General features: G+C 40.4%; 1 protein-coding gene across 1 annotated transcript; it reads left to right on the forward strand.

Annotated features, from left to right (window-relative positions):
• Window positions 1-203: 203 nt before the first annotated feature.
• Window positions 204-25,917, forward strand: ddt (D-dopachrome tautomerase). Its single transcript, XM_046045980.1, has 3 exons — window positions 204-401; window positions 13,338-13,513; window positions 25,475-25,917. The coding sequence occupies exons 1-3, from the start codon at window positions 294-296 to the stop codon at window positions 25,545-25,547; spliced, it is 357 nt and encodes a 118-aa protein (XP_045901936.1). The 5' UTR covers window positions 204-293; the 3' UTR covers window positions 25,548-25,917.
• Window positions 25,918-26,291: the final 374 nt, after the last annotated feature.

A 26,291-nucleotide genomic window follows, 5' to 3' on the forward strand; every position in this document is an offset into this window, starting at 1 on the left:
GTACAATATCTGAAAAATATAGGTTTTTTGTTTGTTTTGATTTGTTGATTTTTATAATTATATTTTTAATATTATTATCTTTTTTTATGATATAAAGTAGTCCCAACGAGCATAGTTCATGTTACATACTCCGATACAGTAGGTGGCGGTATGCTCCTTTAAAAGTCATGGTTGCAGTCTGCCATAAAACGAAAAGAAGAAGTAGAATTATTAGGATACGTTTGCAGTCAGTGGGCTTTCGTCCTAGTCTCCACACAGAGTTGTCGGCACATTAGATTCCAGTAGTCCTTAAGATGCCTTTCATCGACTTACAGAGTAATTTACCTATCAGCTCCTTCTCTGAGGACTTTCTGAAGAAGCTGTGCTCCAGCGCCGCCGCTGCTCTGGGAAAACCCGAGGAAGTGAGTACTAACATCACCCTTACGCCGGGAATCCAGCTACGGCACGTTACGGCTGTGCCACGGTTGTAATGCGTCCATAGCCCAAGTTGTTGTGCCGAATTCTGCCTGCCTGCCGAGAATTGCATGCACGTCGCGAGTGATAACGGTCATTTATGCTGAGAAAAGAAGTGAATGCAAAGTTCGGCAGGTAGCCTACAAAGTCTGTTCTGCCGGATTATGCATCCACCTCTTTAGGTCCTTTTCAGACACTTTGCTGTGCTCATTGATCAAACGCGATTATCACCACATATATTTACTGAATCTCAAGGAATGGTACTTCTACTAAGTTTATTAAAATATTAAAGACTCTAAACTTTCATAAAATATATACTTCGAATCATTTATCACCATTGATGAACCCCACGCAGAATAGTATAGCGTTTAAACGCAGTATTTGGAGGTGCATGCAATTTTCGGCAGGCAGGCAAAACTCGGCATAACACCACTGGCCACTGGAAGCGTCAGCAGCGTCTCAGCAGCGGAGCGTGCAGCCTGCCCCACGTTATTTACTTCTTATTAATTTGTCCTTTTTGTGCTCCTGGTTCGAACCAGGCTGGAAGTCAGACACAGAAAGGCAGAGAGAATCCAGGAAATTTTCAAAAATAAAACCGGAGACTCCCGGTCATAAAACAACAATAAACACGGTTAAAACGGACACAAGACGAAATGATTTAACTATGTAGCCTACTTAATCATAATAGAAGCACAAAATGCAAACACTGATTACCAAATCAACAAAATCTAAACATGTCAGCAAAGTCAGGCAGGCAAAACGCTCTGTTTCTGTAATGCTCCTCTTGGGAAATGCAGCCTGAAGTTAACGCAACGAAACGGGGTCACAGAGAGCTGTGGAGAAGGTAGTAGAAGCACGAAAATGACAAATTAATAACAAGTCAATAACGCGGGGCAAGCTTCACACTCGGCTGCTGAAACGCGTCTGAAAGGCTTCCAGTGGACTTTGACACAAGGCAGGGCTATGGATGCATCAAAACCGTTGCGCAGCCATAACGTGCCGTAGACAGACAGTGAATTTTAGGGGTTAGTCCCGCTGCTACCCTCCATGTCCTGCGTACGTTAAAAACTGCCTCACGTGAGTCCTATCCTGCTGCAGTGCACGTGAGTGATAGTACCCAGCAGGGGCGTTTTTAGGACCTTGAAACAATGGGGGCTTAGCCCAGCCCATAAAACTTCATATCTTCACATAATAATTGACCCCCCCACCCCAAAGTTAAGTCTGTAAAGCAACAGTAAACATCCTCTACTTATATGGCACAACAAAACTCAGAACAACACTACTAACTGTCCAGTAACGTGCGGTGAAATTTTTTCATGGGTAGGCTGTGACCTATATGCCTATATTCACTAAATGCAGCAGCCTATTTTCATCATCACTGTCTGTCACTGCCTAGGGCATACAGCGAAGTCAATGCACAATAAAATGTAACAATCAAATTAATGGACACATCTTATGACTTACACAACAAACAAATGTTTCTGTGCGGGACACAGTAAGAGAGAGAGGGGGCGCGGTGTCAGCGAACTGACACGCAGTCTATTCACCACAAACTGTGCAAACACGCACAGCCAGCCACACACACACTAAGGGTCCAGTGACTGCGCACCAGGATTTGGCTACAGTCAGAAAACATTGTGTTAGCAGTACAGCTTTAAAGTACAAAACAGCTTATTCGCTCCTACAAACTGCACTTGCACAGACCGACGCGCAGTGAGCGTCTAGCAACGGCGCACTAGGATTAAGAAAAGACAACTACAAAACACCATTTTAAGCCTTACAAAATGCACCATCGCACAGACATAGACGTACAAATGTGGCAGAGGTGACGGCGCACCAGGGTATGGAAGAGAGAGCATTTTGGTGTCTGCGCACAGCAGGCTTATATTATAGCACACGATCATACAACACATACAAGCCAATATAACGGTTTAAAAATATTAAATAAATTAATAATTTGTTTTAAAGGGGGTGCTTACTTTTATTTGTAGACGAAGTCCATGCGTCTATCCCTCTGGACAAAGATGTCAATTACTTTGTTGTAAAAGTTGGGTGTATTCCACATTTTCATGAGTCTCTCCTTTTCAGTGGAAATAAGAGCCAAGGAGGAAAGTCTGTTCTGCTCCATTCTGTTATGACGGTGGGTTTTAATACGCTATAACGCAGAAAAGCTCCTCTCCACAGATGCGGTAGTAACTACGCCAAGGAAATTCAGCTCCTCCCGGTGGTCAAATCTGGTTTTCATTTGTACAATGATGTTGTCATGAACACTGTAGAATAATCTTTTCCTCTCATCTCTAACAGACGTCTGGTGGCGTGTCTCCTTATTGATCAGTTTTAGATTGTTACTTTTCTCTTCAAAAGCGATCATAAAAAACTGTCAAACTGCTCTCGCTGATTGTTCAATACACGCAAAGTGTCTCTGATGCGCACAGAGCATAGGCTAATGTCCATTGCCTTGTTTTGAAGGCGACAAAAAAGCGTGTCAGTCAGATTGAATATGCCATCGTATACCATCAGGAGAAAACAGGTGGATGCTTTTGAGACCCACAGATCAAATCCTGAGGCCATAGCGAGGGTCTCTCCATCCCAGTCATCTGAGTTCTCCATCATCTTCTGGAACACTTGGCGGAGATCTGGTAGGTGTTGGAGGATAGTTTGTACCAACCTAGAATTTGAATTCCGCCTGACAGATGATGCTTTAGGGATGCGACATTTCACAATTTCATCCAGTAAATGTGTGCGCTTGGTAGTTTTGCTGAAAAATGATGCTAGCCCTTCAACAGTCTTGAAAAAAAACTTTACACTCCGGAATGGATTTTGCTGATTGTGAAAGCATTAGATTAAATTTTTGCGCATAGCAATGCGTAAATAAGGCTTCGGGTACTCTCTCTTTGATTTTTGCCTGTACTCTGTTAAGCTCTGAGGCCATCACTGCAGCTCCGTCATAGGTTTGTGCGATCAACTTTTCAACACAGTTATACTTTTCTAATACATCTAATACATACTCTAATATTCCCTGTGCACTTCTGTTATTACTCACGTCATCAAAGCCCAAAAAAGCTTCTTTTACTTCACTTGCACTGTTGACATATCTCATCACTGCTGATATTTGAGCCTTATTTGTAATGTCTGTGGTCTCGTCCACTTCCACTGCAACAAAGGATGTTGCTTGAATGTCATTTTTTATATGGCTTCTGATAACCTCAGCAGTGGCTTCAATTAAGTCATTCTGAATCCGATTTGATGTGCCAGCAAACACGTTTGATGAGCTTAAGTGCGCAGCCAACTTGTCATCTTTTTCTGCCAACACATGTAACAGTTCAATGTAATTTCCTTGATTTGACAGAGGTACTGCTCTCATAGTTTCCCCGAAAAGCCATCTATGAGGCTTTTTAATATCTCCCTGTTTTTCTTTACCTTTGCATTGTGCACGCTTATCTGGAGCCTGTGCTGCTCATCCAGGGCCATGTCAATGCGACTTTTGCCGAAGGTTTTCAGGGCGATCTGTGAATGGACATGGGCCGTAGATTTTTCATGCTTCAGAAGAGCTCTTGGTAGATTGTTAAGGTCACTATATCCCGCTTTTACCCACACACTGTCGGTGCTGGAGGAAAACAGAAGGCATGGAAAACAGAAAAGCTTGCTAGTCAGGCTGCAGCCACACAGCCAGTCCTTATTTTGATACCACTCTGTTTGAAAGGTTCGTGTTATCTTTTGTCCCTTCTGCTGGGGTAAGATCCTGTAGGGCAGGTGATGGTTTCCCGTTAGCAACCACAGCTCTTTTTTCATCATAAGACTATGTTGAAAATCTTTTTAATTAATGAATATCCATGTTCGGCCGTTGAGCTATCCGCTGCTAGCCAACGCTAGGCGCTAGATGCTATCGGGAAGCGCGGAGTGACTGAGAGCGAGTGGATATCACGTGACATGAGGCAAGTTCGGTCTCTGCCTCAACGTTCGTAATTCAAGACGGCGTAAGAACTGACTGCGCATGTGCAAAGCTACCTAAATTACATTCTATGGACCAAACTGTAGAGGCACTGCTAACCTCTGCCTCAGTGGCCATGGCCTTGAGTTTCCTGCACGAAACAGCAGTTTTTAGGAGCAAACAATGTGAAAAGGAGTATATTAAACTTTTAAAACGAATATTCTGACCACTTTACTGGAGTATGTGTATTCCTGAGAATTTCTTTTACAAAAATTAATATTTGAATTATAATAAATGCAATTTATAATGTGGTGAATGTATTAAGCTCTCCTGTAATTTCAACATTTCCTTTGGTGAGGTACTGCCTACCCTGCCTACCCTTACCGCACATCACTGTAACGGTCTCATTTTTATGTTGCTAAATTGTAATGTCATGCGTCTAATTATAATAATATAAGAACAAAACTGCGACAGTATGAACAGGGGGGTCTGGGGTAGTCCCCCAGAAAATTGTGAGTGTTAAACACTTAATTTCCTGCATTCTGGTGTTTTTCTGCACCAATTTGTGCCTTTTCTGCATCAGTTTATTGTGGAATTATTTATGTTACAGAATTATGGTGAATATTTAAGAACATTTTGATATTTTATGACCTTGTAAGTGATTATTTATTCCCATCTTAAATGTGCAATTGTACTACTGCCTGCCTTGGCCAGGACACACTTGGAAAAAGAGTATTTCTGATTTAATAAAGGTATAATAAAACGATTTAAAATCTAAAACTGTAACAGAATATACTGCAGAGCAGCTTTCAGGCATTCTGGGTTGCTTTCAGATATGTTTCTCCTGTAGATCAACTTTTGATATCATCACTGCTGAATCAACACACACAGGCCTGACTGCATGTGCCACCTTTTTACCTCATCAATAATAAATTAAATCATTTTCATTCAGTTATAAACTCCTGGACTTTAATAGCTTCTGTGTTTCAGCAGGTTTTCTGCTCATGTTCAAAGTTCTGCACATTCAGAATCTAACTGGGTTCTCTGACATTTCCAGAGTAAAGGATATTTTGAGAGGTCAAACAGGATAAATCATAATAAACTTTGCAATCAATCCGCGGTCCGCCTGCGTGCCGCTCCGTGTGGAAGGGATCCATACCATGGATTCTGCAACCCGTTGCACCACTACTATGCATGGTAGTGTGGGGATTTAATTCTTGTATGTTTGGTTGTGCAGGATCACAGCCCCTTGTGTTCACATGAGGAAAGGTCAAGATAGGCTAAAAAAAAGTAAAAATGGACTGTCTATTGCATTAGACTGGGCAACTTGATGAGTTTACTTTTTTAAGTAGCCCATTTAAATATTCCTGCAAATTCAATGAAGAAGCTGATTATCTGTAATTTAGCTATTTCTACAATTATTTTCCTTTTTAAATCTCCATGAATGTGTTTATAAGTTCACTGTAAAATATCACTTTTGCTGCCCAGCCAACTTTTGTTGCCTGTGCCTTTTATTATGGACATGTAGCCAACCAAACCGCTTGCTTTGCAGTATCACAGGCTGACAATACAATCTGATTACTCCTGAAGCATCTAAGTAATCTTCACAGCGCTAAGAATTATTGTGGCAGTAACATGAGAGCAGCTCATTGTTGAAGCAGGTAAACCTACATACAGAGGAAGCTGTGCGTCATGCGTAAAGCCCAACAGGACTGTTTTATCCACCATATTCTCTCTCTGTGCATCTGAAAAATAAATAACAGCTGGTAGCTGCTGAATGAAAGATTAGTTTCACCAGCAACATTCTGTTTATGGACTCACCGTCGGACATCACTATAAAACAAATATTTAGTTAAATAGTTAGTGTATTAAGAAGTTGCCTCGAGCAACTTCTTTTTTTCTCCCTCAACATTTCTATAGGCTACATTTTGTCCGCGACTTATGTTTGACTGGTCTCTTAGTAAACCGCCTCCTATATGAGCCAGCTCTGAAATCGCCTGAGCCAGGAAGGAAGTGCAAAATAAAAGTTTACATCAGGAAAGGGGGGGGGGGACATAGATTTTGAAATGAAATATGTATAATGCCTCCTCTGCCTATCAGGTGATGAACCTCACCACAGATCCACACAAGTTAATTTCAGCGCCTCTGATAAAGTGCAGCTCACAGCTTCAGGTGGAGCAGAGAGGACAGACACAGAGCTACAGCTGGATCATCTTATTCTCCCGCTAATTTGCAGGAGAATAAATAATAACAATAATCTCTCTCTCGCTGGCTCGCCCCGTGCACATAATGTTAGTTAAGTTATAAGTTGCTCTGCAGATTGAAGAGACCTGTGCAAAACGAAACTAACTGAAAACACTTCACCACATGGTAACTTCAGCAGCTTTGTGCAGCTCACATTCCCAACAGAGCAAGGCTGTGCTTTAGATTATACATTTTTAAATCGCAAAACTCTTCCAGCTACGTTACACGATCACTGTCTGCCACTCACTGCGCGACAGCGGGCTTGCTTGATTCCTGTCACAGCGTCCGCTGGTGTCACATCAGCTGGGTGGAGTGTAATTGTGCCGAGTCGACGCAATTAATTATAGGCTACATTAGTTTTTCCAACATGTTCCGTTTTTAAGGGCATAGGAGTTATAGTAACGTTAAGTTACACTTGCATGCAGCATGTTCAGCTAACCACCTGAATTTAATCCTCGCAACGCTTTCCTTGTGGGGGTTTTATCGCTGAACACACAACGCGATAACGTGAATAAACACAACCCGCGATCACTACAGCTGTATGAACCCAAAGTAAACCTTTTGCTGTGATTTAATTGCAATAAACATATCAAACTGATGCTGAAATAACTACAATATGATACCGATTTGTTAAACATGTGAATTATTGCTTTGTCAGGTCTGTCAGCAAGTCAGCAGGAAAACAATTTTTTATGTTTGTTTTCTGAATGGAGTTCGGATTGCACAGGGCTATGTTATGCTAACTTGTTCACAGTAATTTACAACAATAGCTGGAATAAAGTTACAGACACGTATTTTCTGAACTCACCAGGTAATTAAACTTCCTCGCTTTCTTTTCTCCAAGCAATGTCCAGTTTTGTCCAGTCTTTATATGAATACGAAGTAGAAGTCCAACAGAGCAAACCTACGCTAACAACAACAGTGAAACAGGAAATGCACGCTCGCTGGTGAGAAGCTCAGGTGAAGATAAATCAACATTGTACAGGCTTCCCATGAGTCCTTAAAAAGTCTTAAAAGGTCTTAAAATAAAATCAGGGAATTTAAGTTCTTAAATTGTCATAAATTTACCGTAAATTTGTTGTAGGTATTAAATTTGCCGATGTTGTGTTTAAGGCTGGTGGGAAAATTGTCACGCACAGTTGCCTAAAACGCCTAATTAGCTTGTATTTATGTGATTTTTTTTTATTAGATTTTTTTTGTATTTGACAATGCGAGACCCTGCCATTAATATAGCCTAACTTTTACGTTATGTTGTTTACGTTAGCTGCAGACATCTGACTGTGTGACATATTTCATTATCGTCAGACGTGGCTGCAAGATTGGGAAACGCAAGTTTAAATTAAAGTGGTTGGAGGGAGATCCAATCGTTTTCTTGCTACCTTTCTTTATAATGTGTAGGCCACTCTTCTGTTATTTTAGTAGTTTATATTGAGTTAAGCACAGCAGTGCATGAGTTAGGGTTAAACAATAAAAACTTCACCATGAATGTCAAATCGTTATTTAATCATTATTTTTATGATTAGAAGCTTAAAGGCTGATTTTTGCTCCTGAGTGAAAGTTGAAGAAACCAGATGGTTAATTGTGCTTTTACACTTTTTCTTTATACTCAGAACATGCCAAACAGCAGCCTGGGATCAAACAGTGCATCACTTCACAAATCTGAGGTAGAAATGGAAATAATTAGTTAACCAAAAACATGAGCGGCACTGTTTGAGCATGTTTATGCACAACACTGAATGGACAAACCATCTAGGCACCTTTCTGCACTGTCAGACTTGTGGATTTTATTTGCAGAAGACTGCAACCAGTACATATTTCTGCCCAAGTACTTGTTGTATGTGGATAGACAATGCATTTGCATCCATGTGGTCATGGTGTCCCTGACCACCTCCAGAGGTCTTTTTGCTGATCAGATTACAACCTGTCCTCGACCTGCGTCTCGGGTGCGTAACATTTACTTTCATGTAGTCAAGTGCTACCCGATCACAATCTGATCACCCAAAATGCCAGGTGTAAAAGAAATATGATCTCTTTTCCTGGTTCCTGTCAGAACACGTGCTGCAGCATTCTGGATCAGCTGAAGAGACTTTTTCGAGCAGCCTGATAATAAGGAATTACAGTAATCCAGCCTAGAAGTAACAAATGCGTGGACTAGTTTTTCTGCATCATTTTTAGATGGGATGTTCCTGATTATTGCAATATTACGTAGGTGAAAAAAGGTGGTCCTTGAAATTTACTTAATGTGAGACATGTCCTGATCAATGATAACTCACAGTGGTGCTGGAGGCCAGGGCGATGCCATCAAGGGAAATTATATCTTTAGATAATGCGTCACGGAGGTGCCTGGGTCTGAGTTTAACGTTAGAAAATTACAGGTCATCCAGGTTTTAACATCCTGAAGGCACATTTGAGTTTAGCTAACTGATGAGTTTCATCTGGCTTGATTGATAGATATAACTGAGTATCATCTGCATAACAATGAAAGTTTATGGAGTGTTTCCTGAAAATATTGCCTAAAGGAAGCATATATAAAGTGAAGAGGATTGGTCCGAGCACAGATCCTTGTGGAACTCCATGACTAACTTTGGCATGCATGGAGGACTCATGTACAAACTGAAATCGATCTGATAAATAGGACTTAAACCAGCTTAGAGCGGTTCCTTTAATGCCAATGAAATGTTCCAGTCTCTGTAATAGGATCTGATAATCAATGGTATCAAAAGCAGCGCTAAGATCTAATAAAACCAGTACAGAGACAAGTCCTTTGTCTGATGCAATTAGGAGGTCGTTAGTAATTTTCACCAGTGCTGTCTCTGTGCTATGATGAACTCTAAATCCTGACTGAAAATCCTCAAATAAACTATTGCTATGTAGAAAGTCACACAGCTGTTTGACGACTGCTTTCTCAAGGATCTTAGAGAGAAATGGAAGGTTAGATATAGGTCTATAGTTGGCTAAAACATCTGGATCAAGGTTGGGCTTTTTCAGAAGAGGTTAAATTACAGCTACTTTAAAATACTGTGGTACATAGCCTGTTGATAAAGATAGATTGATCATATCTAGTAGAGAAGTGCTGACTAAGGGTAAAACTTCTTTAAGCAGCCTAGTCGGGATGGGGTCTAAGAGGCAGGTTGATGGTTTAGATGAAGAAATTATTGAAGTTAGTTGGTAAAGATTGAGGGAAGCAAAGCAGTCTAAACATATATCTGGTTTTACAGCTGTTTCTAAGGTTCCTGAGTTTAGAGATAAGTCGGTGCCAGGTGAGTGCAGGTCTTGGTGAATTTTGTTTCTAATAGTTAGAATTTTATCATTAAAGAAACTCATGATGGTGTAACTACTGAGAGCTATGGGAATACTTGGCTCACTTGAGCTGTGAATCTCTTTCAGCCTGGCTACAGTGCTATTTTCCTCTATTAATGACGAGTAGTACGCTGCTCTGGCATTACGGAGGGCCTTCCTATAAGTTTTAAGACTATCTTGCCAAGTTAAACGAGAATTTTCCAGTTTGGTGGTTTGAAATTCCGCTCAAGTTTCCGCGATATTTGCTTTAATTTGCTAATAAGTTTCAGTATTATACCATGGAGCTAACCGTCTTTGTTTTATTATTTTCTTTTTTAGAGGGGCTACAGAGTCGAGTGTCATTTGCAGCAAGCCTGCAGCACTATCAGCAACTACAACGTAGGGTTTTGGGTGGGTAACTGCTGAAATAGAAGGGCAAAGAAGTGTGTTGGACTGCGACTCTGCCTCCTGGTCTCAACTCTGGATTGTCATGGATTTGGTCCGCTAATAAACTTGGCCAGATTTCTAGAAATGAGAGCTGCTCCTTCCCAAGTGGGATGGATACCGTCTCTCTGAATCAGACCAGGTCTAACCGGGAGTCATTACCGCCGACGTGAATAACAATCTTACTGTATTTACTTTTATCCTTAGCCAGCAGTTTCAAATAAGACTCAATGTCGCCCGCTCTGGCCCCAGGGATGCACTTAACTATGGCCGCTGGCTTCGCTAACTTCACGTTTCTCAAAATGGAGCTGCCAAGGATCAGAGTTGGTTTCTCAGCGGATGTGTCGCTGAGTGGGGAAAATCTGTTAGAAACATTAACAGGTTGGTGGTGACCCGTGGGCTTTGAATGCTTCCGCCCATTCCGTTTGTCACCCAGCCACCCTTTCCTGGCTGCTCAGGAGATGCCGGGGGACGGCTACCACAGGCTAACTCAGGGTGGTCCGCACCGACTACCGGGGACTGGCTAGCTACAGTAGCTAAAGACTGATCTACCAAGGTGCGGAGCCTCGCCTCCATGTCTACAAATAAATTACACTTGTTACACGTACCATTACCGCTAAAGGAGGCAGAGGAGTAACTGAACATCTGACACACCGAGCAGGAGAAAGTAGGAGAGAGAGAGGGAGAAGGAGAAGCCATTGCTAGCTGCTAAGCTAAAGTACGGTAGCGTTGGCTACCAAAACTTTTGAAAACAACTGAGATTAAACAGACGTCACTAAAAGATGGAAAGAACTGTGAGTGCTTAGGCAGAATTACTGTAAGAATAAGTGTTTAGCCGAAAGTTGGCCGCTGTAATGTCAAATCTAACAAATTTAACTGGTATTTAGTGAGAGCAGCACAACACGCTACCAATTCACCTGTGTTGAAGAAAAAAAAATAAAATTTGGTATTGCCTCGTTCATTAAAAGTGATCTAATGGCATCTCTTTTCTTTCATCGAATTTTGGGGTCTTAAATTTATATTTGCCCGCGACCCTGTATGCAGGATAAGCAGTTGACAATGGATGGATGGAAATTTATATTTGTTGGGGTGTTAAAAGATCTTAAAAAGCATTGAATTTTGACTTTAAAAATGGTGCAAGAACACAAAACTAAAGTTAAAAGCTAATTTAATTAAAGCAGTTAACTCTGAGCTCCTCCCACGGGTAAACGGCAGAGTTGTCAGAGTATAATCCTACGGGTTTTTATTTGTCTAAAAGCTGAAGCGCTGCTTCCGGCTCTTTCTTCTACACTTCCCCATAGCTTAGCAGCTCTCCATCAGCCAGCTGTGTTTTCAGTGCTCTGAAGCAGTCTGTGACGTCCGCACAATCTCAGCGTTATATAGTTTCAGGTAAATTTAGCTCTAGTGTATAAGCTAGTAACGATACGGCCACAGGCTACCAACCATGCAACCTCTGGTGGTTTAGCCAAGAAGCTAACACAGAGGTAACAACAAATTATGCGGAATAGGTGCGTTTCCATCAGCTGGTTTTGAGCGAATAAACCAGGCTATGGCAAGCATAGTTACATCAGTAGTTGACGTTACACATGGCTGTAATAAACAAGACTATGGGTTCCAAACTGGAAACAAAACCAGCCACATGGAACTGTTGGCCATTGAGCTTAGAATACTGGAAAAGGGTCCTCAGGAATGTGTTTCACGCGGGCAAACTGCTACCAGCCATGTCTCTACGCGTTATGGGAATATCCGACAAGACGCCGACAGGATGTGAGTTACAAGTTTGCTACATCATAACATCTCCCATTTAGTATATTAACAGTTTTTTGACAAAAGCAAAAACTACCTGAAGCAAATAAAAACTTTTTTGCAAAATTAAAGATTTTTTTATTTTATTTTTCAGTTTCCTTCAACCTTTTGTAATGCGATACTTCAGAATGTGCATTACAAAAATTGGCTAGTGAGGTAACAAGCTAACATTGTGTACCCATACCTGCTAATTACTGTTACACATAAATAAAATACTAGAATTTCACTCACCAACTGGAGCACAGGTTTCATGGAGGTTTGCGCTCTCTCCAATAAATCGCACAGCGTGCCATTATTTGTCTGTTATCTCCATGAAGAAACAGGGTAGAGCTCTGTGACTGACTATATTAGATGCTAAGAGATGGCGGACAGACGGCTAGCAGTGACAGCAGCAGCAGCCACTTGTCAATGAAAGCGGCCACGCCCCTAATAATGCAGAAATTTAAGGCTTATTGTAATTTAAACGGGTGAGTTATGAATAAATTCACCCCCTCACAGTTGTCATGAAGGGCAAAATTAGCTTTATAAACTAAAACCATTTTTTGTACCAGGCTGTAAACATGTTTTGTTCTGCTGTAAAGTTGGGCATTTTAACACGGGGGTCTTTTGGAGCCAGCCTCAAGTGGCCACACGATGAATTGCAGTTTTAGCCATTTCTGATTTGGCTTCAGTCCGGAAACCAAAAGGTTGCCACTTGCTTAGCTCCAACTAAGCTAACTTGGTCACGTCAAGCTAGACTGGTGTGGTTGTGGTTTCAGCAACCAGTGTTTCCCACACATTGATTTATTTGTGGCGGCCCGCCATATTATCAGTGCTGACCGCCACATATTGATTCTCGATTTTATTTTATTTTTTTACTATTTAAAATCATATTAGATTACAGAGCTGCGCACAGCGCATATATTCGCTCAGCACCTCCTCTCGCTCTGTCACGTTAGAATTGTGATAGTCAAGATCAACTGATTTATTAACATTCAGTCCCTCACGTGGTTAGTTCAATGTGTTGCTCAAGGGTACTTGGGCAGGATGGGGAGATTTGCTACTTTGTTTTTGTTTCATAGATATGGCTTTCAAATTATGTAACATGTACTTTTGCTCAGTCTTGCCTCTTGGTCCTATTGATCCATATTTACCTGCTTTACCGTCACTAACGTTCATGTTCATGGTGGTTGTTTTTCAGAGGATGAACGTGGTGGTGACGCCAGGGTTGCCGATGCTGATAGCTGGCTCTTGCTCTCCGTGTGTGATGCTGTCAGTGTCTGCTATCGGTGTGACTGACACTGCTGACAAGAACAAGGAGCACAGTGCCAAGCTCTTTGAGTTTCTGACCAGAGAACTTGGTCTGACTGAAGACAGGTGAGCTCAGGTGTTGCGGCAATTAGCCGCAGGGTTGTGTGGCAGGGTGGGCGTGTTTGTTTGTGCTTTAGAACTATTTTTTCTCTGATTAACTGGCTTCCTTACTGTTTGGGTTTAATGAGAGGCTCTGTTAACTGGTGACCTTCAGCTGAATACCTTTGCGGTTGTCGTAGTTACGACTGGAGCCCAATAGATATGAATTTTGATATTAAAGTGAAAAAAAGCCGACTTATATGATTATATTATATATTTATGTATTTTATATTGATATTTTGATTTTGAAAATTATTTGAATAGTAAACCCCTTTCCTGTATCAACTACACTTAGAACAGGCCGATATTTTTTCCTAAATGGATTATATTAAAAAAGCCTTAGATTACAGTCTCAACATGTAAACAGCTGCACATCATTAAATATGTACTTCTAGAATGTGCATCTTTTTCATCCATCTGTAATGCAGAGAGATGGAGAAACGATAAGCATGTATATTCTATCGTACACATAATCTGCCATAACTACTTTCAATGTAGCATATTTATGTGTAGTTTATCTAGAGACGGGCATCGAGTATCCATACCTTTAAGGTATCGACCGAAACAGCCCAGTATCGAGTAGTATCGAAACGTCTTCTGTCAAACCAGTACTTCATTAGATACTTTTTTGTAAAGAGACTGCGACAAAAAATTACTATTTATATGGTTTTGCTTGCAGCCAAACAGCCTTCAGCTGCGGTCTCAGGCATGTTGCAAATTCATCACCACAAGCTTGGCTTGGTTGGTTTCATGTTCTGGTATTATTTAACACCACTCTGTACATTTTTATTTGCTATTTCCACAACTCATGTGGTAACTAAACTTTTTCACTCCCTCTCTCATTCAAATAGGTGACAAAAAAACTCCCAAGCTGTCATTTATCCTCTGAGGATGACCTAATTAGGATGAGGAGTGATCTGCTACAATTTCCCAATATTTTTATTTTTTATTTTTTTCTTTATTTCTTTTTCAAAAAGAAATAGCTGTCATTTTAAACATTTTAAACAATACCCAACCCTAAGTTTATCCCTTTACCAGCACTCTAAATTCTATCCAAAGCTAACTACAAGGATCTATGATCCAGTGGCCTAGAAGAGAGGCTGCTGTTGAATGCATCTAATGCTAAACGAACAATTTTTGAAAGATGAGCTAGATAACTTACGCGTTTCGACCAAAGGAACTATACTATGGAACTAGGAACCTTTGAAGGAACTCACTGCGTTTCCACCGGAGGGACCATGGTCTAAATTTAGTTCTAGGGTCTTTATATTACCCCCCAAAAAGTCCCTGCTCAGGGTGTAGTAAAGTACCGGTACTTTGGGGGCAGGGGAATTTCTGAATGGGCGAGTACCACTGGCTTTAAATCAGCATGTCGGCTGTTTTTCTATGACTGCTCCTCTCTTTTCCACCGTTGTTTGCAAACCAATAACTCACAATCAACAGTTGGATAGTATGCACAAGTCTCGCCAATGTCCGCCTGAGATCGTATGTCGGCATTAAATGTATTGCTCTGAAATAGCAGCAGTGTGTTTTTACAGCATACAGCTGATGGAGTTCCGCTAAATACTGGGTCCGAAGTTGTTGTTTTAAGTTTTCATCAGTCAGGAAGTTTTTACACAGAGCCGAAGTCGGTCTCGTCTTCTCCAAATTGAATTGTCTTTAACTTTTTGTGTGCAACGCACAGCACAAATCATTGGAGAGATACTGATCCTCGCTGTTTGTGAGTTTCCAGAAAGCCGTTGCCATGGTTACTCTATTGAGAGCACCTGCCGTTTACTTGCGGAGCACTGTCTTACCCGCATTCAAGTAGTCTGCCGAAGCCTCCCTCCACTGCTTGTTTGGGTGGGTGATTTGCAGGCTGATCAACATCCCACCCCTCCTGTGACCCATGGTTTGACTGGATGTGTATTCAGAGCCAGTGAGCAACGGACTTTCAAAATAATAATAATAAAAACTGTGTTAACGTGTGTTAATTAATTAATGCATTAACTCTATAATAAGCCCTAATATAAATATCAAGATGTGATGTTTTTTAACACTGTTTTATAGAAATCCTCATTGCTTATTGCTTATATGCTATTTTAAAGCTGCTAAGATCATTGTTTTGCTCTAAACTGCATTTTGTTGTATTTAGTATACAATGACAATTCAAAATCAAAAACTCAACAGAATTCAAGTCTGTGCATCTCTCAGTCATTCTGTGTTGCTTTAAGATATGTTTCTACTGTAGATCAACTTTCTCATGTAATATCATCCCTGCTGAGTCAACACACATGCAGATGGAAAAAATAATAATCCATTTTCAATCCAATCCAACAATCTAATTTTATCCAGTCCGTTTTTTTTTATTATCAGATTTGGCACTGGTACCACAGCTAGCTTCTCTCATTGACCAGGATTCAAAGAGCTGCTAACGCTGGTTGATTAATGTTAACATTACTGTAAGCTAGTACTGCTAGCTAGCCTAGCAAAAATGTTGTTATAACAACATAGTGTAAGTGTAAGTGTACTTCAATGCTTCAACAAAGACTTCATGATGCCTTTAAAAGCACCAGGTGAACAAATGATGAACATTCGCTTAAAAAGTGGCTTTTTTAGTGACAGTACAAAGTGAGCACAAAGACACACCTGAGTAGCAGGTATGCTAAAATGCTTTGTTTACCTGACAGTGTCGTGGCAGTGCAGCAGGCGCGAAAATTGAAAACAATGGAGTTTAACTTATATGGACTCTTGAAGAAGCAGCAGCATGAAAGTGATGGCTGTAGAATGGAGTTTTATTTATTAGTGCATTCCTCATGGTTTTTTAGACACATCAACGCTGCATGGGGGGAATTCACTTAATGATTCACGTAATGATTACTATATGTATGGATACATGTAGTATGTATGATTGCTTTTATATTTTATTGTTATTATATTTTCCTGTGTGGGTATATGCTCACATATAGCCTAGCCATTTAAGCAACATCTACATATTTATTTAATTTATTACAGCCTATAAATGGAGAAAGTTTTGTTGGTCAGAATATAGCAAAATATGAAATAATTTAGTTTAGGCTTTGCCTTGTTGCCTAGACCTGCCAACAAATGTCTGTTAGAAGAAAACAAAACAGCCCACATTTCCTTAGACCTGTAGACCACCACTGACTTCAGAATCAGCTGCCCTGGCAATCTCCTGCTTCTAACTCCTAAAATATGTTCAATATCCATCTGGTCAATGAATGGAAGGATTTACAACAGCATTAAAGGGACACTATGACATTACGTTTTCACTGACAACAACATTATGTGGGGACTGATATTGTTTTGAAATACGCTACAAGGTAAAATTAATATTACATTATCAACACTAGTGTTTTCCATAGCCAACTAAAATATCCCCTTTCCTTTATCTAAAGTAAATGTAGCTTAAGTTCAGCACTAACAACGACTTACAGTTTCACTCTGTATCACTCACTACAGTATCAATCTTCCTTCACCATGTCTGTCCTAGTGCCCGACTGCAGTAGGGATTTAAATTGTGAACCTGAGGAAACAACCAGAAAGATTATTTTAAGACAATAAATACAATTTTTTTTGCAGCATTCTATAGTATTTATCAATATTGCTTCTGTTTGTTGAGCACATGTCTGCACTGTAAAAAAAATTAAAAATCAAAATATAATAATAATTTTTCTTATTAAAATTTGGGGGGGCTTAGGACCATGTTAGGGTGGCTTCAGCCCCCCTAAAATAGGCTTAACGACATCCATGGTGCTGTAGGTGACAGAAGAAGCATGAAGTAGACATCCCAAATACGGAGGGGTTAGGCCTAAGAGAGTTTTGTAAGTAAACATAAACCAGTGGATCTTACGTCTAGTATGAAGTGATGTCCAGTAGACACAGTGGAGATGTAGAGATTGCAGTGGTGTGTCCTTTAAGGAGCATTGGAAAATCTGATAACTGAGTGATAAAGAACATCTAGCCGCTCGAGAAGCCCCTTACCTGCACACATGTAAATGACATAACCAAATGGGTTAATATAGTCATCTGAATCAGGGTGAGTTTAGCAGATTGAGTGATGACCAAATACGGTAGAGAAACCCCAATCTGTTTTGACCTTGGCCTGTAGCTTGATAATGTGATGAGAGTAATATAGTGTGCTGTCTAGCCAAACTCCCAAGTATCTGTATGTATTTACTTGCTAGTTCCACATCCTCAACTGTGGTAATTACACCAGGGTGGGAGAGAGTGTTTTTCATATCAAACCACATTAACTTTGTTTTGGAAGTATTAAGGACGAGGTGAAGGTCAGAGAAAGCTAGCTGGATACAATGGAAAGATTGTTCTTAGAACCTGTTCTGGGGAGGACCCAACTGAATAGAAAATGCTATCATCTGCTTATAAGTGGATAAGTGAGTCTCCTGCACTTTGCGGTCATTAATATATATATTGAAAAAAGTGTTGGCCTAAAATTGAGCCTTGTGGTACTCCCTTGGTGACAGTAAGGTGCTTAGACAGCAGATGTTCTGACCTTACACTTTGGACTCTGTCAGTGAGGTAATTGGCCACTGAATGCTCGGAAACACCAATGCTCTTTAGTTGGTTCACTAGGATGGAATAGTTTACTGTTTCAAAAGCTTTTGACAAGTCTATAAAATAGCAGCACAACATTACTTCTTGTCAAGTGAATTTGTAATGTCATTTAAGACCTTCAGGGTTGCGGTGGTATAACTAAAGCCAATACCAAAACCAGATTGCATACCTGAAGTTAAACTATGATCATGAAGAAAGTCAGTCAGTTGCTTTATAGACAAGTTTTTCTAGCACATTAAGTTTTGTGCAGACTGCAGACTCCCCTCACAAGACGGCAAGTTGTGTAGTGTGAACAGCATGGCCATTGTGTAGTCATTGTGGCATTCACTCTACGTGACTGATCGGTAACAGGGGGTCACACACTACGTGAATTGACAGCGGCTATACGGGAAATGATGTGAACCTACACATGAAACAGCTGTTTGTTATTATAAAGATACCAATTAAAAGACAAAAAATATGGGTGAAAGGATGGATTAGCACATGCAGGTAGCAGGGATCATCTGTGCTACAGAGAGAGCTGGAGGTGAGTAAAATGTGTTTTGCAGTGAAAAAGTAGCTGCCTGCTCTCATTGGCTGGATGTGGATGTCGAGTCGGCCGACTCTTCCAGAAATTTGGTATTCTAGATATCTGGCAGACGTCAGCAATGTGTCAGCGAGTGGTTTTGATGTGTCATTGTCTAGTCCACACATAACAACTGGAGACCGCCGATCGACCGTTCTCCCCAATCACAGCCTGATGGTCCCCGAGCTCTCCGACCGGCAAATCAGGCTAAAAATCGTGTAGTGTAAACTAGGCTTTAGAGATACTGGGTAGAATTGGCCGGTAACAGATTGGATCAGCTTGATCTCCCCTATCGTGTGGATAAACAAAAGCTATAGACCTATGTTCAGTTTGGAATCATTGGAAGCATTTTAAAACAGTTTAACAGTTTAAAACAGGGGTTTAAAACAGCGGAGGAGTGCGTGTGTACATGCACTAACCAGCGGGGAAGCCAGGCCACAGCACACCAGAGCAGGTCGCCAGGTCAGATCAGCTGCTTGATAGTGGCCTTTCACGGTCAGAGTCGAATAGGGTTTCACCTAAGCCAATGTGTAGTTTGTTTCCAGAGAAGAAGTAGGAGAAGCACTGGAACAATTTAAAGGTTCAGTGTGTAAGATTTAGTGGCATCTAGTGGTGAGGGTTGTGAATTGCAACCATCTGTCCAGTCCTATGGTGGCTGACACAGCAGAAACGGTGTCTCTTCTGAGACAGCAGAATAGCCAGTCAAGAAATTAGGTTTCTTTAGGTATATTTATTAAGAAATGATATTTACTTAATTATTCAGTAAAACCCAAGCGGCCAACTTCCAGTCTCCAGGCTAAAGCTTTCCCGGAAGACCGAAAACCTGCAATTCATCGAGTGGCCACTTGAGGCTGGCTCCAAAAGGGAGTCAATCCCCATTGACCCACATGTTAAAATGCTGTACAGCAGAATGAAAAATGTTTACAGCCTGGTACAAAAGATGGTTTTAGTGTATATTGCTAATTTTGCCCTTTATGACAACTGTGAGGCGGGTGATTTTTTTTATAACTCACCTGTTTAAATTACATTAAGCCTTCTGCACACTGAATAGTTGAAGCCCTGTACGACCTCTGAGAAGGTCTTGTGTGGCTTACATTGTATAGAATGCAAAAGTACATTGAATCAGCTCTGAAACCTCAGAGTTTGTAAGGTCACAATAAAAACCACCTAGTGGGATTCATAATTACTCTGTGCAGATCATTCTTTGTTTTAGCACTTACCCACAGGATGGTTTGGATGTACCCACATTATTCTGTGTTTAAACTAGACTTATATCAGAGCGAGGTCTTCACGAACTTAGGCTTTTATAAGTCTGTGGTTACTGGGTGTATGGCTTATTTATCTTAAAGTATAAGGTAGAAAGTAAAAATACTTCTGCACACACTAAATTCACTGCATATATTCTTTTCAACATTTCATGTGAAACATGTTGGGAGTATTTTCACTTTTTAATTTATCCTAGAATAGATCTTTAGCAAGAGTTCAGTTTTAATGTTTCATGTTTTATCTGTGATATATGATTAGCTTTTCAGTAAATAGTAAAAAGACAGGGAGTGCTAATATATATTAAAAATGTATTACAATGTGAACCATAAACCATATCTTTTTTTAAATGGACCTATAACACAAATATGGGCAACATTTAAAACTCAAAGTAAACAGAAGGAGAGAACGCCTTTCCACGTCAGTCCACGCCAACAGATACAGGTGGGACATCTGATCCACAGTGTGACTCTAGGAGGAAAATGTGTAATAAATGCTTCAAGTGATATAAAGTAAACAATACAGATGATTCATTAATAAATAGAATATTGTGGTGAAGTTAATTTTTGACGTAATGCTATTCAAAAAGTGAATCTCTGATATATTCTAGATTCATTACACAAAGTGAAGTATTTCAAACCCTTTTTGCTTTCATCTTAATGATTATGGTTTACAGCTCATGGAAATAAAAACTCCAGTATCTCAAAATGTATAAACATTTTAGAATAGCCTAAATACATTTCTGTATTATAAATTATACAGAAATGTCAACTGGAGAAGAGCTCTCTAATCAGCTAATTAACTCAAAACACCTTCTGAAGATGCTCTCCTAAAAGATGCCTCAGTGTTTTAATGTTGACAGCACTATTATGTCACATACATGGGAGAAAATGGAACAAGAGAGACTGTCTTTAAATGTTTTTGTGTTGTCCTTTTAAGTCAAATGTCCAGTAGTTTTGTGTAGCAATGTTATTTCTGACTCGAAGTTTAAGCTTTCAGTAGCAGATATGGTGGCATCCGAACCTCAACAAGAATCTTGTGAGACAAATACAAAAAGTACCTTTCTCTCTCAAGTGTCCTATTCCAGACAATAATCCCACACAGCCCTGCCAACAGCAGCAGTGTTACTCAATATAGCGGTGTGGGGAATTAACGTGCAAACAGCCATGGCTAACGTTTAACAAGTTATACAGCTTCCATCATGTAACTAAGGACTCTACTGCTAGCTTATTACGTTTATTACAAGTAACATAATCAGGTGACGTCCAAATAAACAACTCGTAACTAACGTTATGTAAAAGGGTTAATTGATTTGCTTCAAATTGTTCGTTTGAGCTGTAAGTAAACGTTAACGTAATTAACGTTAATAACTGATTCATAGTTAACTGTTAATGTTGGTCTCAACAAAATCTAACTTTAGTGTTGCAAAATAACGTTACCACATGTATATATTAAAAAGCATTTAAAACCTTGTTAAGTATAATGTTAATAACAGGTATGTGAGTTATTTTATTATTTCCGGTGTCTTACCTGGCCTTAACTGGTAACAAAACGGCCCCAGGTTCCAACCTCCACCGTACAGCACCGGGGGTTTAGAAGCTACTTCTGGTAACGAGCTAGGTGGGAGTGGTTTCAACAACACGTCACCTCAGCTCCACCCACAACCCGCCTCTATACATAAATAAATACTTTGATAGTGGTGCTGTAATAGATCTCAGTCATGACAGCAACAGTTACTCATATAATCACTTCCTCTTTAGTGCTCTTTTGCCTACATACTAAAAATGTGAGAAGCTTGTTTACTGTAATGCACTATTGGAGTTGAACTGAGCTTTTACTAAAATTCTGAACGACATTAAAATAGTCTATAGCCTGCTTGACACACCTCTGAAAGAGCCGTCAGAAAATGTGATTCCCCTAAATGTCCTCTGCCTGGATACTGGGGAATTGAAAAAGCGTCTGTAGGTTGATGGATGTGGATCAAACACCAAAACAAAAACATACAGCACATGCCGTAATCTGAGAAACATTCGTTGCATTTATTGAAGAGATGAAAAAAAAATTGTCTCAAGATGGGCTCAAACCCTTGGGTTGTGAGTCCTGCGCTTACTGACTGAGCTATTCGAACATGTTGATCCAAGTCAATATTATATCTTATATTCTCATCCACAATCTAATTGTTGAAAACATTGCTCTGATGCAAAACGTATTTGCAGACCCCTGCAGTATATTATTACTACTTCTTCTTATTCTAACGTACATATTCAACACAATGATAAGTGTCTGCTCTGCCTGAAGTCACCAGAAGGAGAACAAGAACAACAAACTGAGGAAACGCGCTCTGTAGCGCTGTTTGTCCGAACCTTTAAATCCGTGGAGCTGTCTCTCCACTACTGCAGTAGGCAGCCCGCCGGCACGCTGTACAGTCGGAACAGTGTTGGCCCGCCGCGGAAACGGCAGCCAAGTTTAGGCGAGCGCGCCACCTGAGGGCACAGCGAAAACCCTGTCCAAGTGCCGCCGCCTGCTGTAGATGGGAGAGAGCGACGGGACCAAGCAGGAGCCCCGGGGAGTCGTACGCTTCAGGTAGATTGACTGCTGGTAGCGTTGACCTAGTGCCGCCACCCAATCTTCCACCTACAGCCTCTGCCAGCAACCTGCATCATGGGAGATGCCACGAGACAGAGTCAAACTGGGGTTAGTACTGACCAGAAAGCACCATCCTGGACGTGAATGCGCACCGGACCTTATGTTGTTCAAGTCAGCTGTTAGCCAAAAACCTAAAGAAGAATGTAGAAGGAGGGAGAGAGGCATTCTTTGCTCAGCTGGAAGTGTTGCCATTATGTGTCACAGTATAAGATGCAAAGAACCTTGTCATCTGTTGTAAACTGTGCAAGCAGCAAAAAGCTTTCAACCACCAACAATTTTACATCTAATTTATTGGAGCATCAGCTAAAGCAGCACAGCAACGTAAAACTTTAAGAAAGAAACTCCAGCGCTCACCTGGAGGCCACTACTGCCAGTTTATTACAGTTAGAGCGCAGCAAGCAGCGTTACTGTACTGAATTGGTCTTCCACTGTGGTGTTGTCCTGTGCCGTTATGTTACATCATTATGTATTATGTGGGTCACATGAGTTACAGCAATCTGTGTACCTGAGTATCGGTAAAATGCCATAAATAAAAATTGAACGTTGTGAAGCAAACATTGTCCAAGATTACATGTAGCTTACACAGCATCCTCTCTGACACCACCGACAGAGAATCCAGCTCCAGCATCCGCTAGCCTAAACCTGCTGCCCCAGCATGCAACAGCAAACAGTATAGCACTGGCCACCATAGACTCATAAAACATCCTCAGCATCGTCCTGCAGATGTTGAAGGACCTCAGCCTCCTCAGAAAATAGAGACAGCTTTGGCCCTTCCTGTAGAGGGCTTGAGTGTTCTTGGTCCAGTCCAGTTTATTGTCATTGTGCACTCCCAGGTAGTTGTAATCCTCCACAATGTCCACAGGGACCCCCTGGATGGAAACAGGGCTCACTGGTGCCTTGGCTTTCCTTAGATGCACAACCAGCTCCTTAGTCTTTGTCATATTGAGCTGCAGATGGTTCTGCTACCATGTGACCAAAGTTCCTCACCACAGCCCTGTACTCAGTCTCATCACCCTCGCTGAAGCTACTGATTATAAAATGACACAAAAACGTGCATTCACCAGTCAGTAACTTTAACACCTTCTTGGCAGTTCCTTTTTGGCCAAGTTTTCCGTTTTCTCCCTGTGAACATGACAAAAGAGGAGGGAAGACCTAAATCATGCCTGCATGTGTGCTGACTCAGCAGGGATGATATTGCATGAGAAAGGTTGATCTACAGGAGAAACAGATCTGAAAGCAACACTTTACTGCACTATATTCTGTTCTGAAATTTCTTTACATTTTCACCTGCCACCTGCATTTTGTTTTTCCCTTTACATAAATAATATAATATAAATATACATTTCCACCATAAATCGATGTAGGAAAGGCTGAAATTGGTGTAGGAAATTAAGTATTTAATGCTCTAATTTTTCTGGGAGAGGACCCCCAGACCCCCCCCACTCAAATATATTTCAGCATTGATGATTTCTATAAACAGTGTTAAAATATTGTCACATATTGTTCTCAAGACACCAATATGGTGCATTTCCACATCTTGTGAGCTATCTTCACATTCCTAATCTGAGCCCTTATGTCCCCACTAATTTTCAACAAAAAGTAACCCCTTGTGTGTTTTATCTTTCTCTTGTTGCAGTAGACGATTGCACGTTATCTATACAACATGTAGAAGCAATATTTTGGAAAGGGGGGCGGCACCTCGATTTTGTGTTTCCCGTTTATATAAATAAAAAGATTTCCACCATAAATTAGTGCTTTAATGCTCAAAATCTTCTGGGGGAGTACCACCAGACCCTGCACAATCCAAGAAAACAGTCTCCGGCTTCATACACGGTTTCTAGGAGGAACAATTAATTTATTAATTAAATATAATTGCTATTCAAATGGCTTTTTTTCCCCTGGGAAAGTAATAAATGTGCTGTTTGTCATTCAGTTATGTGCTTTTTAAATGTTATTAATAAAAATAAGAACAACAGTAATAATAATAATCAACAATATTTCGGGCATATAGCCTTCATCCCTTTTGATGGGGTGTGGTAAGGGACATGGATAAAGGACAGAGGGTGCTGGCCCAAAAAAGGTTGAGAACCACTGATTTATGTAAACACACAGTCCTCCTCCCCTCATCTTACCGGACTCTAGTGTCCTGTCTGCGCGTAATAAACTCCTCCCATCAAGTGTGACAGCATCCTCTGGGACGCTGCTATGCAGCCAGGTCTATATTGCACAAGCAGTATATTGGCTGTCAGCTATGTACAGCATGCTAACCTCACCAACTGTATTCTAACGTTAACATCCTTACATGCGTGCTAATAAGTTTACTTCAATGCATTATTTTTGGACTAATTTGTGCTGCGGTGTTCATGATCCTACCATTCAACTCCGGACAGATTCAGGAATCTTCACTTCGGGGAAAAGTCGATGCAAATCAATAGCATCTAACCTTACCCCAACCTCTAACCGCATGCAAAGAACTGCAAAGTAGCATAAATCATCAGAACACTGGCAACAATCCTTACTCCAGCGCATGTTCATGTTTTAATTCAGACTGTGTACAAAGAGGAGGGGCTATTCACAAACAGGTCTGTTTGTGTGAGAGAGAGCCAGAGCCAGAGGAGGGGCTTGGCGAAACTATGCAAAATCTGTTCTGTGTGTACAAAATAAATTGTGCAGATTTGCAGATTACACTGTATTTTTCTGGATAAGATTTTACACAACACAATGTAAAAATTTACATTTATGGATAATTAAATATATGTGGATCATAGTACACATTTGTGGATTGTCTTCAGTGGGTTACAAATAATAAAGTCCGATTTAAAAACTTCCATACATTGGAATTCAAGTACACTAAGGAAGCACTTTCTTCTGATTCACAGGATTGTTATTCAATTCCACGCGTTGCAGCTTCACCAGGTCGGGAAGAAGGGAACCATCATGAGCTTCTTGTGAAGGACACATCTTACAGTCCCTTTCCTAAAAGAAGACAGCATCAAGCACACACTGTATTTCCATGTCACGTCCATGTGCACTGTCTGAACCATGTTTTTCACCTATGCGGTTGTTCCTAAAGCTGTTAAACATGATGTTAATACATTTTATTTTGAATGGTTACTAGACCTATGACCCCTGTGTTACCATTCTTGAAATCTGTGTCTCTTGTGAATCTTGCAGCCTTCAGGAATGGAATGATGACTTTGAAAGGATTTGTGCTTTCCTGTCAGACAGAATTTGTAATGCAAAAGAAGGGCTCACATTCTTTACTGAGTTTGGAAAGAGCGTTGCTATTATTTAGCTATTAAATCTGGATTACATAAATACAGTTTGTGTTTTTCCTTTTCCTTTTGGTACTGAAGTAAATAAATATCATATCTACTTACTAGAACTTTTAATACCTCCTGTACTTTTAAGTCTACCTTCATCTTAAGTAAAAAAGTGTGGATGTAGGACTCTTTCATCATGATAGTGACACTGAGCAAATAACGATCATTCATTTGGGACTGACATTTATATAAAATGATTCTATCAAAAAGAAATTCTTTTCAATACAAAGACAGACATCTGTAGGGTAAACATACCTATTAAGCACATCACAAACTTTGAGTTCAAATTACATCAAGAAAAATAATGTATTGTCATACTTGATATCTTATGTATTTTTTACTACATACCTCGTGTAATTTTAAGCCAATTGGA

The sequence above is a fragment of the Micropterus dolomieu genome, linkage group LG01 (genome assembly GCF_021292245.1).
Source record: "Micropterus dolomieu isolate WLL.071019.BEF.003 ecotype Adirondacks linkage group LG01, ASM2129224v1, whole genome shotgun sequence".
Classification (NCBI taxonomy): Eukaryota; Metazoa; Chordata; class Actinopteri; order Centrarchiformes; family Centrarchidae; genus Micropterus; species Micropterus dolomieu.